Genomic DNA, 20,123 nt, shown 5'->3' on the forward strand with positions numbered 1-20,123 from the left:
AACACCAAAATATTTCTAGTTCAGTTTTAACAATGTTGAATAGTAACTAAAATTAGAAGAAAAAAGCAAATCTAAGAACAATGATTTATTATATGATCAGACTGGAATGTGAATGATCAAACTACTTAATGAATGACCAGATTGTTCCTTGTGCAGCAAATTAAGTCAAATGTCTTTAAATTTTTAATAATATTTAATTTATTATTAATTTAATTATATGCACTTAAAATACTCCATAAAATTCCTTCTATGTATTTGAATACTATGATCTATCCTACAGAAAATTATATATATTCAACCTATGGTTTCATGAAGCAGATCTGCTCACATCTATTGTGTATGCCATTAAGATATTAGTAAATATTAAAATAACAAATATCCAAATTATACAACAAGTGCATGGCATGTGACTATAATATTTTAATAATTGTTAAATGAAAGAATTTCACAGACCAAAATTCACTGTCTAATACAGAAACTGGACAATGAAGCTGTAAACATATTTTTCTAAATTACAATAAATAACTAGAATCCTAAAAACCACACAATTCCATAATTTAAGAAAAATTTCCATCTTTTTCGCTTAAATGTTTAAGTGTAAGGCATGGAAAATGTACCATTTCTACTTATATTTTCAGATAAAAATAATTTTGCATTTCACTGAATATTACAAAGGATGTAAAAATATTAGAAATGTACCCATCAAATTAAATTATTAACAGTGATAATGTAATAAGAATTTTAAAAACTTTGCATTTAACTTTAATGAGATAAAACAAAATACTCAGAAATTATTATGAACAATAGTCTTATTGTTAAATGATCTTTTCAATATGGATTATACAAATCTTGTGGTGGATCACAAAAAATTTCAGGTATTATAAAAATACTTATGTATACACAAGTATTTTTTTTTATTTTGCCTGTTTATAGAAATATACAAGTACTATAATCTTTAAATTAAATAAAATTTATTTATAAAATATAAATTAGAATAAAATTCAATATTACTTGAATGGAAAACTTATCTCCCCTCTCCTCTCCTGACATTCAAAAAAAGCACAACCAGAAAATTTTCTATCATGTTAACTGAAATATTGTGATAGATAAATATTCAAATGAGATTTGGGCCAGCCATGACCAGAAGAAATGAGGTTATGGGTTTGAGCCTTCATGCTACCAAGAAAATTGCACAACCCATTGTGAATTGTAGCACCACAAAATCCTGGCTTAATTCTGTACATATACTGCCATAAAGAACATGTAAACTCTTCTGGCATTGGCTGTCATGAGAATAAGCAGAAATTATTATTTTTTTTATTATCATTTATTTATTTATATGACTGAAGATTATAGTAACACTTACATTTAATAATGTATTTATATTTTAACCACATCTTACATGAATCAATATGAATGAATGTATCACATACTTCAGAATTATGTAAGCTGTGTGTTCGCAGCTACAAAATACAGCAATATTCTTGTAAACTTCATCTATATAGGTAGCCGTGTTTTGAAGTATAAACAGAAAGTATTCATTCTTAATATAAATTCAAGCTTAAACAGAGAGAGAGAGAGAGAGAGAGAGAGAGAGAGAGAGAGAGAGAGAGAGAGAGAGAGAGAGAGTAGCAGCAGTGCAACTTTTCTTCGGAATGGGGGGGGGGGCACAGTGTCAAATTGCCCTGACCGGTGTGCTTTACTGGAAAAAACTTACAATATATAATTCCATGGCAGTATATAGTGGAATATGCTGTTTGCCATCCACTTGGAAAAATTTGGGTTCAAATCTCACTGCTAACCAGAAGAATTTATGAGGCTATTCTTACTATACATGTATTAGCTAATTGGTTTCAAGCAGAAGTGTAGGACTTTTCTCCCAGATTTCTTCTGAACTTTTCATCCTGTAAACAAGCAAGACACAAGGCAATCTTTTCATCATGACAACCAGCAAAACAGTAACAGGCTTGTTTGCCTGTCTGCCAGCAAACAGGCAAAACTAGCTTGTACAAAAACACATTATTGCACAAAAAAAAAAAAAACAGGGGGCAAAGCATATTCATCTCCCAGTGTTAAATACCTCTTAGGCTAAAAAAAAAAAAAAAAAAAAAAAAAAAAAAAAAATTAACAAACAGGACACATTATGTTTAACAGTACTTTAAATGCTTCTATAATTTAATTTTTAATGTACAAATACGATAGAATCATTCAATACATGCATTTGTATATAATTCAAAGTCCACTGAACACATTTACAACTGTAGCTGTCAAAAGAGGGCCACAAAACATCAGCAGGCCATTGGTTATGTGTAACTGCATTATGATATCTACTCTTTCAATGCGGATAACACTGTGCTTCAATTTGTGAGAAAAATAAGAAATAAATGCAAAGCAAACCCTAATTATTACTAAATTTCATGAAAGAATGTATATGGTATGTACTACTACTGCACAAAAATTGTTTATATAAATAATGTTCAAGAATTCCATGTTTCATTTCACAGCACATCTTATGATTACAATAATGTGAATTAATAAAACTAATATTTTTATACAACTAATGTAATGAACTTATAAGACTCTGATATATAATCAAAAAAATAGAATAAAATAAAAATGGAATGGCATTGTATTTGTTATCAATAAGACTACTAGATATATATATATATAAAAAATTATGCACACACCCAAATCTGGCTATAATACATTCAATGAAAATAAGCGCAGTCCAGTGCATTATTTAAATTCAAATTCCTTTATATTTAACAAAAATATAAATAAATAAAAAGTACATTGGTAAAAAAAAAGAATTGTTTACTCCCTCTTTAAAAAAATAGTTCTAGCCTTATCATTTTCAAATTATAGTCATGAAACAACTCAGAGTTAAAATATATATTTTCCTTTATTTTAAAATAATATAACTATTTATTCTCTTTTTAGATCCAGATAATCAGTCATATTCAAAGTGCTTCATCTCTATTACTTGTCATATTTTTGCTTTTACACAAGATAGCCATACACACATTATTAAATTATCTTTTTTTTTTTAAGACATGATTTACCATCCTAATATCTATAACAACTGTTGTTTTAATAATTCCAATATTAAAGTTAGGTGAAAACCTGTGTAGGTGACATAGTATTTAATGGGCATTTACAGAATAAAAAAGTACAGGAAATTTAACTTCATTCCACATTCAATTATAATTTTCCAATGTTAAGGTTGTTTTGTGAAATTCAGTTAAGTGTACCAAATTATATTCATTATAAACAGAAATATATTATTACATTTGGTACAGGTTTTGGCCTATGCAGTCATTTAAGAGGTAAACAGACTTGATAGTTTTGTGGCCTTCAACAAAAGGCATTTTATACCCTTACAAAATATATCCAAACAAAGGGGGAAAGGAGAGACTAACAAATAAAAAATCTCCTGAGTATTAAATATCAATTATAAAAATAAACCCTCTGAACCCTAATCAAAGGAAACTTTGGAACATTTTTGTTTCGGCTTGCAAAACTCTAGATAACTACCACAATTAACAATTCTAAACTAGTTATAATTAAAACATTATCAGTATAAACTACTTAGCACTATAAGAATGAAACTAAAATCTCATTCCAAATAAAGTTGCAATTCCATACAAATACACAGCTATTTCCTTGAGTCCCACACACAATACTGAAACATGTCTAGAAATCTCCCTTCAAAAGAACAATAATGCAACTGAAGTTTGCAAATACAAAGGACTAGGTAATCATACTTTATGAAGATAGAAGAATGTCATGTCTTTTTCAACCTTTTCTTAACATCTTGCTCTGCAAGAAATTAGAACTACCTTCCATCTCCACCAACAATGATTAATTCTTGATGTCAGAGAATAAACATGTTGGAGGGGGGGAGAAAGCTAGGATTACTGGAGGAAAAAAATTACTGATTTTGCAAAGGTGTAGTGTGCTCCGTCATATAAGTAACTCTTTGTGAAGTATTAAGCCCTGTGGTCTCAGTAACATTAGGGTCACCTGCAGCAGGCATTGGTATTGCAGCTGATTCAGAACCCTGTGGCTGAGATCTGACTGGGGATGAAGGATTACTTTCCTCACTGCTGTATTCTTCCTAAAGACAAAAATCAAAGCACACAGTAATTACTGAATTATAATTTTTTATTATATGAATTTTTCTGAATACTGAAGTACAACAATGCTCAGAGTGTCTTTTATTTTAAACCATTATCAAATATAAATCTTGAAAATAAAAATTCATCATGTAAAATTGATCATAAATACAGGGCAGATCAAAAGAAAGAGAACTGACTCCTGGTTGGCTGCTTTACTTGATTACTGCAAATGCAACTGAGGTAACAAATGCATTTCATATTTAAATTTTTGCAAAAAATTAAGAAAAGACAAGGAAAATCAGATTCTGGGTTATTTTTTACTCAAAAATCAACTTAAAAGCTGATTTTTTACAAAAATCAGCTTATGAGTTGATAAAACCTGATCAAGCTGATAAAAACTGCACACCCTGCCTGAGACTGGTTGCTATATGATTAGTGTAAAACTGTAGGAAAGGTTGTGTCATAGTATTCATTATCCCTTGCAAATTCAAGATTGGTTTCGAATAATATTCAAACCAGTCTTGAATATCCTGGATAATATCGTGGCTTAAGGGTTGTTTTTTTTTTTTTTCCTTTCATCTTTGCAAGCTTAGTATGAACCTAGGTAAAGACAGTGTTGCTTATCAGAATTATAAATAAACAATTTTGTATTTATTTTCCATTCTACATTTATAAAACTATTCATAATGTCAGAAAACTTCTAGCTTGGGGGGGGGGAATACACAGACTAATAGACTAACAGGAGCTGCTGGCAGAGATGAAAGTGACTCTTGCACTGCTTCTATTGGAATGAGCAGCAGCCTGGAAAACAAGGTGCGGGGGAGGGAGATTTCAGAGACTGCTGGGAGTCATCATGGAACAAGTAAATACATGGGCTGTGTAAGGGTTTGTTTGTTTCGGGATTTATTAGGCGCATCGGCAACTATGGCCATAGTGTGCCAAACTGCTGTGTTAGGGTAGCTAAGAATAAGACCAAGTACTTGTATACTTCCATATACACCAATGCTAGGAGTTTAGTAAATAAATTTGAGGTGTTGGCAAAAACATCAAAGGCAGACATTGTTGGGATATCGCAGACATGGTGTCACATAGACAAAGAACTGGAATTGGGGAGTACAATGTGTACAGAAAGGATAGACAGGATAGGAAGGGAGGAGGGTTTATGCTATTAGTTAAGAAACACGTGAAATCTAAGGAAGTGGAGCCAGTTGACATGGGTGGACTATGCAGTATTGAGTCAGTTTGGTGTGATAAAAGCACCGGGAAAGCAAAATTGAGAGTAGGAGTGTGCTATAGGTCTAATGACTCTGATGGGTATAATGTACAACTGTACAGAGAAATTAAGTGGGCTAGTAAATCAGACTGTCTTATAATGGGGAATTTTAATTTCCTAGCTATTGACTGGAACTTGTGGGTTGATCACTCGCACACTAGCAAGGCTTTTGCGGATTTATTGGATGATTGTTTTCTACAGCAGCATGTTCGGGAGGCAACCAGAGGAAGTAATACTCTTGATCTGATTATTAGATTAAAGAAATTTTACGTTGTTTTTCGCTCTACTTTTTTGCCGTACTACTGGCTGATGTTTTTTTTTTTTTTTTTAATTTTATTTTAAATATCAGATTTATTTTAATTATCAGATATAATTAGGCTTCATGTGGAGGATTTGCATTTGCTGCCTCTAATGATAGCTTTATATTTATTTATTTTTATTACTCTTGTCTAACTTTTATATTACATCATATAATTAGTGGCAGTAGTGGGTTGATATGCTAATAAGCAGCGCCTATGCCGCCATCTATTCTTTTCTTTCTATTATATAAGCTGGTTAAGCTTACATTATGTCAGTGGTGTGGCTCTGATCTAGAGTGCTGTCTGTTCTATAGATTATTTCTCGCTGCATAAGGACCACCGCCATGCAAATCCTCTGCATTGGTTGATCTATCGGAGAATGGTAGGGTGGTATGGTTCTTCGATATTTCCGCCTTTGCGATGGTTTGTATGACGATTGAAATGCAGCGATTCCATGACCATTATTGGCCTCGTGGTCCTCTGTCGATATGGGGCATGATGGTCAGTCTATCATTTCGATATTTTAATTTTTTGTAGTTTCTTTAACCCCCATTTTTGGTGATATTTCACGTCTTTTGGAACTGGTACCTTCTGGGGAGGAACCGCTAAATTATTTATAATTGGCATTAATTTAAAATTACATCGTTTTTATTAATTGGGTTTAATGACTAAATTATACAGGGGATTATCGACTACTTTTTTGTCTTATTATTACTCTTACTTTCCCTTCCCTGTTTGTTTATTTTATATTATTTTACGTTGTTTTTCGCTCTACTTTTTTGCCGTACTACTGGCTGATGTTTTTTTTTTTTTTTTTTTTTATTTTAAATATCAGATTTATTTTAATTATCAGATATAATTAGGCTTCATGTGGAGGATTTGCATTTGCTGCCTCTAATGATAGCTTTATATTTATTTATTTTTATTACTCTTGTCTAACTTTTATATTACATCATATATATATATATATATATATATATATATATATATATATATATATATATATATATATATATATATCAAAAAGCTACAAAAGAAGTGGTTAGAAATAAGAAAATAATAACATATTGTAATATAATGCACAAACCTTGGTGTTGTTATCAAGAGTCAACTACCAAAAGTGCAAGAAAATGTGGCAATACATAGAATTCTATTTCTGACAAATATTATGAAGTAAATAGTAATTAGATTTTGAATATAGAATTACAAATAAATCACGGTTAGGGAAGGAAACACTTAAGAAAGAAAATACTATTAATAACAAGCATGCAGTTCATAATTTACCCGACATAGGATCAAATAGAATAAGTAAAAATAAACGAAAAAATAATAAAAAGAACTCACTCTTTCCAAAGTCAAATATATATTTAAAAATATAGAAAATTATTAGTGCCTAAAGTAAAAAGACGAATATAACAACTTCATGCAGAGAAAACAAGAGGAATCAGTAAATTCTAGAGGAAACATAAATAACTTTGTTGTTAATGTGTAATTAAATTCATGATAAACATAAAAGCTAGAAAAGGAAGTAAAGAACAAACAAAGTAGCAAAATAAAGGATGATAAATTCTGTGAAGGAGAAAAAGTTAATAAAGAAGAGCATAGCTTTTTGTTACTCATTCATAAAACTAATGAACATGAGAAATAAAAAGAATATAGAAAAGTTAAAAAATAAAGGATATATTTATACACATTTTATATAATAATGATAAAGATGAGATGAGATGTAATGAAATACTGAAAGTCTTAGCAAACAAGAAAGGTATTAAAAATGAAAAATTAAAAATATTAAACTGGATTATGGATCTGGGATACTATAGAAATTGTAGAAAAAAACGGCAACCATAATGAAATATAGATAAAAATGTTATTATCAGTGTATTAGGCAGGGGAGCTGAATTGTCAGGTGTAATTACCATGGAAGAATTGAAAGCACCTGTATGCCAAAAAACAAATTACCTGAAATAAAATGCAATTAACATAAGCATAATTAATGTAAGTACCTAAAGCCGTGGGTCCTGGACTTTAACTACTTCTTTATGGGGTTGGCAGCAAAAACCGTAGGAGCCACTGCAATTTTATTTATTTTTTATTCTTTAATTCTTCCTTTTGGTCTCTGTCGGGTTGGCTATGATGTATACGTGTACTTTAATGTGTACATCATAACAGGTACAGAGACCTGGCTTATTGCAGTGGCTCCTATGATTTTCACTGCTGACCCCATGAAGAAGTAGTTAAAGTCCTGGGACCCATAGCTTTAGGTACTTATATTAATTATGCTTAAGTTAATTGCATTTTATTTCAGGTAATTTGTTTTTTGGCATACAGGTGCTCTCAATTCTTCCATGGTAATTACACCTGACAGTTCAGCTCCCCTACCTAATACACTGATAATAACATTTTTGTCTACACATTATATATATATATATATATATATATATATATATATATATATATATATATATATATATATATATATATATATAGTGCCTAAATTAAAATTAAAACAGAAAACCTCAACATTCTAAAGTATAAATCACTTTATCCATATGGGCTCAAAAACAAATTCAATGGACAATGTTTTAAAAGCAATAAGCATGACCAATGTGTTTACAAAATTTTCCAATTGGTGAAAAGACCAACATTAAGATACACACATATCAGAAATACAGTTAATAATACTGATAAAAAAAACTTGGAGTCCAAAGACAGGCAACTTGCATGGTGAGAATGGCACAAGGTAGACAGTATGAGGTAAGATTTCAATTATATGGGCTGCAGAGCTTAACAACCAGGCATTTTAGAGGGAACCTGCTGATTGAGGCTTATAAGACTCCAAGAGAGAGAGAGAGTTGGTAAAATGAATGGCTTTTCCAGAATTTCCAATGTTATAAAGAATTCCAAAACTAGTAGCCATAAACTGAAATTACAGGTGAAGAGGTTTAGACTAAATTTTTTTTTTATCTACTTTTTTTTTTAGTTAGTGAAGCAAAAGCCTGTGGCTTCCTTGCACTATATGGCAAATAATTAATAATGCACACAACTTTTAACAAAGTAACTTTTAATTTTTCCTTGCCCACAGATCAAATTTCTTTTCTGATTACATCTCTCCCAAATCCTCAATGATGTCTAAGTCATCATCATCATCATCAGCCATTTTCAATCCACTGCAGGATGAAGGCCTCTCCAGCAACTTTCCAGTTCCTTCTGTTTTGAGCACTGGCCATCCATTTACTACTCAAAAACTCATGAATTTCATCTATCCATCTCCGCCTTTGTCTTCCAGGTTTTCTTCTAGCTCCTCTTGGGTACCATTCTGTTATTTTCTTAGTCCATCTGTCGTCATGTTCGAGCTATGTGTCCTGCCCAAGACCATTTTAGTTCTTTAGTTTTGATAAGAATGTCCTTTACTTGAGTTTGCTGCCTAATCCATGTGTTTCTCTTCTTATCTAACAGTCTGATTCCCAATATAATTCGTTCCATTCTTCGCTGTGTAGTTCTTAGCTTCTCTTCCATTCTTTTGGTGAGTGCCCAAGTTTCACTTCCATAAGTCATGGTGGGGAGTATACATTGATTCATTATTTTACGTTTCAGACAAACTGGGATATTGCTCTTCAGTATGTGACTATATTTCCTGAATGCTATCCATCCAAAATTTATCCTTCTCTTGACTTCCAGCCATTTATCATTATTACAGCTAATAACTTGTCCCAGATAAGTATATGACTCCACCTTTTCAATTACTGCTCCATCAATAATTATTTCCCTTTCCGTGGCATACTTGTTCATCATTACTTTTGTTTTAGCCATATTCATCTTTAGTCCAAAATCCTTACTAACTGTGCATAACTGATTAAGATTTTCCTCTAATTCTTTGGGATCGTGGCTTATGACCACAATGTCATCTGCAAATCGTAAATGGTTTAGGTACTCTCCGTTCACATTGACTCCTTTCTGCGACCAGTCTAATCTTCTGAAAGCTTCCTCAAGGGCAGCAGTAAACAGCTTCGGAGATATTGTGTCTCCTTGTCGAACTCCTTTCTCGATTTTAAATTTGCTACTGTCTTTGTCTAGTCTAATAAAGGATGTAGCACTCTCATATATTTTCTTCAAAATTTTGATGTCTAAGTACACAGTCTTAACATTATGACCTAGTATAAAATCAACGAATTATGCATTTATAGTCAAAAAAATAATTCTACCATAACTTTACCTTTACAACAGTCAATCCAATTATTTTTTTCATTCTGGAGACACAGGAGATCTCCATTCAGAACACTGATATTTTGTCTGTGGGTAGTCTAAATAACACCACAGTTCATCTCCTATAACTATTGTTTTCCTAAATTAGGGATCGCTATCACAAAATTCAAGTAGTTCTGAAAGTTCAACTCTTGTTTCCACCAAATCTGCTGTTAAAAACTTGGGAACAAAGAAATTGTATAATCTTTTCATTTCAAAAATATCAGATATGATGGCTGGAAATTACTATGTGATATATTCCAACCCTGCAAGGTTACATCTTCAATCCTTATCTGACAACTGGCCCGAATTCTATATGGGAGACAAGTTTGTCATTTGTTGATGTGAAAGATCTCACACACCTTACATCATCTTCAATGATAATGGGCACAACAAAGAGCAAAATTTTATATTTTTGTTCCAGAAGAGTCATTCTAAGAAAAACAGTGATGCAAAATTACCATTAACATATAAAAACAAACTTTCACCTACCACAAAAATTTTAAATGTACTAAGTTATAAAATAAAATAAGTTTTTCTTATTCGACTGTTCAAATATTTTTTAACAAATTCAAACCTTGAACTTTTTGAGCCTACCCTGTACACACATACAGTGTGTGTGTGTGTGTGTGTGTGTGTGTGAGAGAGAGAGAGAGAGAGAGAGAGAGAGAGAGAGAGAGAGAGAGAGAGAGAGAGAGAGAGAGAGAGAGAGAGAGAGAGAGAGAGCGAGAGAGAGAGAGCGAGAGAGAGAGAGCGAGAGAGAGAGAGCGAGAGAGAGAGAGAGAGCGAGAGCGCGAGAGAGAGAGAGCGCGAGAGAGAGAGAGAGAGCGAGAAAGAGAGAGCGAGAAAGAGAGAGAGAGAGAGAGAGAGCGAGTCAAAAAGTTCACTCGCATATTAAATGCAACTAAGACTAGGATAGTACTTTGGCACTTTCAAAGTACTTTCTTTGAGCAGTAATGCCCTTTTGAAACTAAGTACAACTCTGATAGCAGCTCTCAAATGGCTCTAGAGCTGCATTACTACATCCCCCTTACCTGTTTGACCTCTCACTGTGGTGTCCCTCCCCACTAATAAATAAATGTTCATCTGTGGTGGGGGAGGGACATAAATGTACATTTTTGCTCGTAAATGTACATTTTTGGTGGGGGGAGGGACACCACAGTGAGAGGTCAAACAGGTAAGCAGGATGTAATAATACAGCAGGATTATGTTTAGTCAGCTTGCCAAAACTTTTTTTGATAGTGGAGAATTAGGTGCAAGTCATCACTGTTAATGAGCAACAGAAAAAACACCAAGTTTAGGCTTGTCCTGGGGGATGATTGATTCTAGGAATAATGGATTATCAGGTGGCATCTATTATCAGTATGTATCTGAAGTGAGGCACCACATGCAATATTTAAACTTTCTGCAAGTTAATATTAGTAGTGGCAAATGAAACAAGGAAGGAAGTTTTTTTATTGCAGCTTGTCTTGCAACCATCCTTCCAGAATTTAAATTTATGCCCAATTATGTGTATCATCCCAGAAAGGGTTGGGATGCAATGCACATTTAATTTACTCAATTTAAGGCCTTACACCTCAATCACATTTTCTCGCAGATGCCCAATTTCTAGATGCTACAAATTGCAGAAAAGTTTTTTATGGTAAAAATACCCTTTTGTGTCCTTGGCTAATCTCGTTGCTCTTCTCTGTGCCTGTTCCAATGGATCTAGTGGCTTCCAAACATGTTTTCAGTACTCAAGGTGCAGCATACTCATTGCCTTATACAATGGGACAACACTTTCTTGCAACTGCTGAAAAAATTTCTGTATATATCACTGACAGTACTCCATAAGCTGTCCTAGCTGTGTGACTACACTGCTCAGAAAAATTCATGTCAGTGTTCAATTACCCCACCAGGTATTTTCTTTCTCCACTAACATCAATGTAGTACCACCTAATTGGTATTTTAATATGGGAATACAGTACCTTTCATTTGTCAATGTTAAACTGTCTGCAACTTCTCAGCCCACCTAGAAAATTTTTTTAGGTTTGTTGCAGCATAATGCCATGACTGCTGTCATTAACCACACTGTCAACCTTCATATCACCTGCAAACTTGGACATTAAACTTGATATATTTTCATCAATATCATTAATAAATATTGAATACAATAAAGGGCAGAGCACTGAACTGTGAGAGTCTCTGCTTATAACAGTGGTCCACAAAGAGCAGTTACCATTAACAACCACTCACTGCCTTCCACCATATAACCATCTCTATATTCATAGCATTCAATCAGTGTCTAATCACTTGTCCCTAATGTCACACTACTCCTATTTCATGCAGAACAGTATCAAAAGCTTTGCTGAAATCTAAGTATATGTTAAATTTTTTTTTTTGTTTTTCTGTTGCCACAAAAGTCAATCAAATTGATCACACAAGAACTTCCCTTAATGATTCTGTGCTATGATTTCTGTATAACTGCAATCCTATCAAGATGATCCAGCATTACTTCTTTGATCACTAACTCCATAATTTTTCCTGGAACAGAAGTCAAGCCTACTGGTCTATAATTACTCACTTCTCTCTTTGATACCCCTGTATGAATAGAGAAGACATGTACATCTTCAAACTATACAGAACCTGTCCTGAATCAAGGGTGCTCTCAATTATCACATTGCACATGAGTTCAGTTTATTTAGTCATAATTAGGACTAAAAGTTTACATGCCTGTTTTGCCGCTTCATTTAATATAATCAGATATATTTCATTGCCCCAGGTGCCTTATTTATGTTTAATCTGAACAATTTCTCTTTGACTTTCCTTCAGTTATAGTTCCCTGCTGTAAGTTGGTATACTTCTGGTATGTCCATCCCTAACTCCTTCATATGTGAATGTAGATTCAAAATATTTATTCAGTTTGTTAGCAATTAGAACAGGAGCATCAACAGGTATGCCATTCATAGCTAGTGGACCACTGCAGTTCATTTCTCTCCTTCTCGTGTTTATTAAATATCACAAGTGGCTCTGGCTCATGAATTGTCTATCCGTTTCAATTTCTTCAGGCATATGAGTAGTTAAAGGTCTTCCAAAGTCATTGTCTGCTAAACTTTTTCTACCCTCATTTCATCTATGATGGCATTCAAACACAGTAGTATGAGATGGAGATTCCTCTCCATAAATGTGATATACCATTTCCATTTCAAAAGCAGATTTCACTAAAGAAAAATTTGATGTTTGTGGGATGTTCCAAGTTGGCATTTTCACACTCAAAATTATGATAAAATAAACATGTTTCAAACAGACAAACAAATGAAATACGTACTGAAAGAGTCACAAATTCTATGTATGTTCAGAGGACACTGAAGCTTGCAATTTTGACAATGGAAAACTGCTGTTTAACTGATCATTGCACTAAGCAGCCAGTCTAGGAACTTCTTAACTGTATTTAGATATAGATATGTATGCAGTTGACTTAGCATTATGTGTGGGGAAAGGCAAGTAGTCTGGGCTTTGGAGATGTCCTGGGACTTTCCAGTGATTCTGTTCTTTAAGACAACAGTATTTCAGGGAATCATAACCTCACTCACATTACAGCAAAAGAAAAATACTTTTAAAAGCAATGACAAAATTAACTCTAATCACACAGAATAGGTTCTGTCACCTTAACACTAAAATTGGAATTTTAATTTCTTGAGTGACATTTTATTGTCTGTTAAAATAAATTACAAAACATTCTTAGGTATAGCAACTAGTTTATTTGTATTTATATTAAATCAATATGTTGATCTTGATTTATATATAACTAAATATATCCTGACTTCCTGTATGTGTATTGATCTTTTGCAGATGAAAGGCCCTTCATAGTGAGAAGAGGCTGTGTGAGTAGAGTAAAGTAGTACAACATCAGCAACAGTGAAATTATGGGCAACTGTTTATCAGAAAACTTTCTAGCCTAAAGGCAAGTAAGGCTGTTGGAACTGATGGCATATACTTAGTAATTTTTAAGGAGGCAGCAAGAAAGACGGTGATATATACTGATGATAGATCAAAGGGTGATATATAGTGGCATTTTCCCAATCCTCTGGATTGGAGAAGTGCCAATGAATCATCAATACATAAAGGTGAACCTAAGACTGAAGTGGGAAACTCCAGACCAGTCAGTCAGTCTAGCCTCAGTGGTAGGAAAATTATGAAAGCAATACAATGATAAAGATTGTTATTGTTGTTATTTAGTTTTTTTTAGGAGCATTAGCAACTAAGGCTATATTGCTCCGGGAATATGCGGTGGTCATTCCCTGACCTTTCCGCACCCTCCGTATTTGGTGGTGACGGGCTCGAACCCCGGTCTAATCAAGAAGCGTGTGCTACGCACTGCTGCTCCTTCCCACCTGGCTACAGAGGCGCCATACAATGATAAAGAGTACAATACAGGGACTTATACATAGAAATAAAATTCTGAAGGATACACACCATTTAGTTAGGGAAAAATCAGGTATAACTAACCTGATTAGTTATTTTGACACAGTTATGCATAAGTTAGATGTAGGAAATAATATAAACATTGTTTATGTGGATTTTAGAAAGGCACTTCACTCAGTCCCCCTTGAGCAGTTACTGTATAAGCTGGAATATGATGGGATTACCAGTAAGGTTTTAAGATAGCTCATAGGGTGGCTGCAGAGCAGGAAGCAGAGGGTTATGATTAAGAGTTACACTTCCAATTTATCTAATGTTAGAAATGAGGTCCACAAAGGATCAGTTCTGGGACTACTGGAGTTTCTGATTTTCATAAAATACACTGACAAACAGTGACAAAGGCTGTGATGTCAAAATTTGTAGATGATGTGAAAATTGAGAGTGGTTAATGATCAGCACTGCAAAGCACTCTTTCAGGATAACTTGGATAGACTTCAAGGATGGTTAGAAAAGTGGTGGCTATATTTTAATGCAACAAAATTCAAGGTCTTACACTTGAGGAATAGCAACCACAAAATAATTTATACACTTGGCAGGTGGGTGGAGGAAGGAATTAAAAACAGTAGAGAAAGAAAGAAATTTGGGAATTACAATACAGGTGGACATGGAGTTCTCTAAGCAGTGTAAACAGTCAGCAAAGAAGGCCCACAATGTCCTATTGATTATTTATCAAACATTTGCTTGTAGAGATAGGGATATAAATATGTGAGTTACAGAACTTGGCAATCAGATATCAGATGGACCTGATTGAGGTCTATGAGGCTCTGAGAGGGAAGAGTAAAATGAATCTCACTCATAATCCCACTGCATAAAGCAACTGTAAAACTGCACTTGGAATACTGTGTTCCAAGTATGATGAACTTACAAAAAGACACTGAGCTTCTTGGAAGGGTCCAAAAATGGGCAACCTATTTGGTTGGTTGGTTTAATGGAAGTTTATTGGCACAAGGGCAACTAAGGCGAAATTGTGCCTGTCACAGTAATTCTGAAAATGATATATATATATATATTTTTTTTTTTTCATGTCAGATAAGTTCATATAAATGAATTTGTTTTAAAAAATTAAATAAATCGGATAAATTTGCGTCATCACTGAGAATATGGTTCATCTCTAATGAATTGTTTTGAGTTAAAACCGATTTAAAATTTGTTAGTCGAGCAGCATGATTGTAGGGACACTCGAGGAGAATGGTTTCACTGTAAGTAGGGCAGAACAATGACGACAGTGAGGAGGTTCATCCCCTGTCAACAAATGGAGGTGGGTCAGATAGGAATGGCCAATGCATGTCCTTGCAAGGACAACCTCTTCTCGTCTGTTTAATCGCGAACTAGATTTCCAGTATTGTGGCTTTTGCTTTATTTGGAAAAGTTTGTTATGGGTCTGTTGCTGCCATACTGATGTCCATTGGTTAATACATAACTGTTTTATGATGAGTTTACAGTCCATATAAGGAATCGAGGCAAGTGAAGACACTGGGTTGATTGGATTTTTTCTGCTTGATCTGCTTTTTCATTTCCCTGGATTCCAGCATGCCCGGGAATCCAGCAGAATCTTATGTCTGTGTTATGCTCTGTGAGATTAATTAACTCTGCTCTGATTTCTTTCAGGATAGGGTGAGAGTTCGGACATTTATGTTGTAAAGAGGTTACTGCACTCAAGGAATCAGTATAGATTATTATCTCTTCATTAGACCTGTTTTTGATGTGTTCAATAGCCATTTTTATTGCATGAAGTTCAGCGGTGTAAATACTGCAACTTGGGAAAATTTTTTGAGAGATTGCACAAGTGGGAAGAATTACTGCAGTGCCCACATCTGTATCGGATTTGGATCCATCAGTATATATTTGCAGATAGTGTTTGTTTGCTGATGCATGAGCTAAATGTAGCTGCTGTATATTTTCATTGTTCAGCGCCTGTTTTCCCCATTTTCGAAAAAAAGTCATCACATAAAGTTTTAAAAGTGGACCATGGAGGTTCTATTTCTCCGGTATCTTGGTGGATATTGTTGAGTGGGACACTCCAATACTGAGCAACATACTTCAATCTGATTCCAGCAGGTTTATTTTCATTTGGTTTATTCCTGTAGAAATTTATGAAAGACGGGTTAAAGAGGTAAGGACAGATAGGATGTGAGGGCATACTCCTAAGTTTTGCAGCGTACGTAAACAGCATCTGTCTCCTTAAGGATAATGGAGGTTCACGTGCGTCAATATATAGACTATGCACTGGAGATGTTCGGAAGGCACCTAGAGCTATTCTAAGTGCATTATGTTAAATGGTATTTAGGGACTGTAATGCTGACTTTCTAGCTGAGTCATATACAGGTGCACCATAGTCTAGTCTGGATCGGATTATGGTTTTATATAAGTGAAGAAGGGAATATCGGTCAGCTCCCCAGGATATTGCAGAAAGAACTCTAAGGATATTCATTTTTTCTAAACAAATAGTTTGTACATGCTGTATGTGTTTCAGGAAGTTTAATTTCTTGTCCAATATTAAACCTAGGAATTTAATATTGTCATTGACTGGAAAAGCATGATTTCCCAGGCGCAATTCAGGATCAGAGTGCAGTTTTCGTTTCTTACAGAAGTGTATAGCAAACGTTTTCTGAGGTGATAGTTGGTAGCCATTTTGTAACATCCATGATTGTGTTTTGTTTATTGAGAGTTGGAGTTTCCTTTCAATGGAGAACATATTTTGCGAGTGACTGGATACAGTGAGATCGTCAGCATAAAGATAAGTTTCTACTGAATTTGGGATGGCTGTTGTTAGAGTGTGTATTCTAACTGCGAAGAGTGTGGCACTGAGGACTGACCCTTGTGGGACTCCTTCCTCCTGTATGCAGATTTTTGAGAGTGAACTTTGGAAATGAACTTGAAACGTTCGATATTCGAGAAAGCTCTGAATTAATGCATGCCTTAGTCCTAGGGCATGTAAGTCACGAAGGATGCCATGATGCCACGTGGTTTCAAAAGCTTTCTCTATATCTAAGCTCACCATGACCAAATGTTCGTTCTTTATGAATGCATTTCGCACATTTGCCTCAGCCTTAATCATAAGATCTAGGGTAGACCTGTTTTTACGAAATCCAAACTGATCGTTGTTCATAGTAGTTTGAGTTTCAAGATACCAGGTGAGGCGACTGTGTACCATTTTTTCCAGTCTTACCCAGACAGCTAGTAAGTGAGATTGGTCTATAATTATGCGGGTCTGATTGGTCTTTTCCTGGTTTTGGAATGGGTAGAACAACAGAATGTCTCCAGGAAATAGGAAAATAATTTGCAACAAATATTCGATTGAAAAGTTTTAAGAGAGAGTAACGTGTGCCCTCATTTAGATTCTTTAACATTAGGTAGTATATGCCGTCTGGACCAGGTGCACTATTGGCTGAATTTTTTAAGGATTCTTCTAATTCATACATGGTTAGTGGTTTATTATAAGAGAGGACTGATTTCGTTCCAAAATTTATTTTATATTTTTCAGTTATCGTTTTGGCTTTTAGGAAAGTTTGATCATATGCGGTTGAGGCAGAATGGTGAGCAAAAGATTCCACGAGGATGTTTGCAATATCCTCTGGAAGGGTTATCTCCTGTCCTTTATAGACGATGATTGGGGAAGGAATTGATGGAAACTTACCAGTAAGGCATCTTATTTTCCGCCAGATTAGTCCTGCACTTGTGTCTTTAGTGACAGATGAAGCAAAACGAATCCAAGATTCCTTTTTTAGCTTTTTGCCGGGTGTAGCAGGCATGGGCTTTTAGTTTCTTGTATATAATGAGATTAGCAGTGGTTGGATTCTTTCGAGGTTGGATTCTTTCGAAACTGATTCCACGCCTTGTTCTTCTCTCTCTTAGCAGTGTTACATGCTGAATTCCACCAATAGTTTTTGTGTGTGAATCCTTTATTTGAAGTTCGAGGAATGGTAGTAGCAGCAGCTGTCAACATTTGTTCTGTGATATGTTTAACGGCGTTATCTATGGAGTGATGTTGGATAATATCATCCTCTAGTGTAATACTAGATGCATATTTATTCCAGTCAGCTTTTGAGAATTTCCATTCAGATCGACTGCTTACTGGTAAGTTTGTCCTTGTGCAGAGCTTACAGATTATAGGAAAATGATCACTATTTAATGGGTTCTCTTAGACTCTCCAATCGAAGTCTGGAAATAATGTGGGTGAGCATATCGACAGGTCTATAGCAGAGGTTGAGCCTGTTGGAAAATGGACATAGGTGTGGGAGCCTGTGTTAAGCAGAGTGAAATTATTCTTTACAAGAAAAGCCTCTATCGTGCGTCCCCGATTGTCTGTCTGCAAAGATCCCCATAACTGGTGATTGTTATTGTTATATTTGGTTTTTAGGAGCATTAGCAACTAAGGCCATATTGCTCCGGAGATATGCGGTGGTCATTCCCTGACCTTTCCTCATCCTCCGTATTTGGTGGGCACGGGCTCGAACCCCAGTCTAATCAAGAAGCGTGTACTACGCACTGCCGCTCCTGCCCACCTGGCTACGGAGACGCCATAACTGGTGATGCGCATTAAAATCGCCCAACAGGCAGAATGGAGAGGGTAGATGTAGGATAAGGTCATTTAGTTCAGTTATTGAGCAGTTCTGATTTGGTGAGATATATATTGATACAAGTGTAAGCGTTTTACCAAGAGCAAGGCGTACTGCAACAACTTCTAAAGTGGTTTGTAGGGGTATACTTCTGGAAAGGATTTTACTATCAATCAGTATAGCTACACCACCATGTGGAAAGATCCTGTCATGCCTGAATATTGTATAGTTTTTAACTGAAAGTGTCACTTGCGGAGAAAGATTCGTTTCTTGTAGACAGATGCCTACTGGATGATGCTGATTTATCAAATCGTGAATATCATCTATGTTGCTACGGAGGCCTCTACAATTCCATTGAATCAACCGATCCATTATTTAGTTTTTGAAGTAGGCGTTTCTGACTGTTTTTAGATCCAATCTGTTTATGGCGTTCCAATTTTATTTTATCTTTTCTCGGGAAAGTGGGTCGTGCAGTATCCATGCCTTCTTCAGCATGTATTCCTAAAACTGTTTCATTGTTTTGAATTTTGTCATCGATTTCCATATCTGCGGTTAGAATCTTTTGAGGTTTAATATTTCTCCTACTCTCAGTATCTGAGTGTGATGGAGTAATAGTTGGTGGTACAGTGACTGGGGTATTATTTGCTTGGTCTTTTACATGTTCTTTAGGGGACTCCAGTGGACTCGCTAGGGCAGCTCATGCCCAGTCGGAAATGGATGTAGCTGGTGGTATGGACACTTCAGTTTGAGTTCCTTCCGATTTGTGTTTTTGTGTTGCAGCTGCATATGTGAGTTTCGGTACTGAGAGTAAAACTTGTTTCCTTGCTTCTTGGTAAGTCACTTTGTTTTCTATTTTGTACTTTTGTATCTTCTTTCCAGGTTTCACAGATTTTCGAGTAAGCTGGATGGTTACCATTACAGTTTGGACATACTAATGTTTGTGTTGGGCAGTCTGTTTGTGTGTGTTCCTTAGATCCACAGTTGGAGCACACTGAAACCACTCTACACACTGTTTGAGCATGGCCAAATTTTTGGCACTTGAAGCACCTGAGAGGATTGGGGATATAAGGTCGAATATGGCAGTTCAGATATCCAACCTTAACTGTAGCTGGAAGGATTGGTGTAGAAAAGGTCAGTATAACACTGCGAGTGGGAACTAATTCACCGTCTT

General features: G+C 34.9%; 1 protein-coding gene across 1 annotated transcript in view; it reads right to left on the reverse strand.

Annotated features, from left to right (window-relative positions):
- Nucleotides 1-3,171: 3,171 nt before the first annotated feature.
- The window catches only part of Csp (Cysteine string protein), a 95,081-nt gene continuing 78,129 nt past the window's right edge, over nt 3,172-20,123 (reverse strand). The window contains exon 6 of the mRNA XM_090385075.1: nt 3,172-4,117. Within this exon, the coding sequence (XP_090241201.1) occupies nt 3,932-4,117 (186 nt within the window). The 3' untranslated portion in view covers nt 3,172-3,931. The remainder of the gene's footprint in view (nt 4,118-20,123) is intronic.

The sequence above is a fragment of the Mastigoproctus giganteus genome, chromosome 1, assembly GCF_048544385.1.
Source record: "Mastigoproctus giganteus isolate SK-2022 chromosome 1, ASM4854438v1, whole genome shotgun sequence".
Classification (NCBI taxonomy): domain Eukaryota; kingdom Metazoa; phylum Arthropoda; class Arachnida; order Uropygi; family Thelyphonidae; genus Mastigoproctus; species Mastigoproctus giganteus.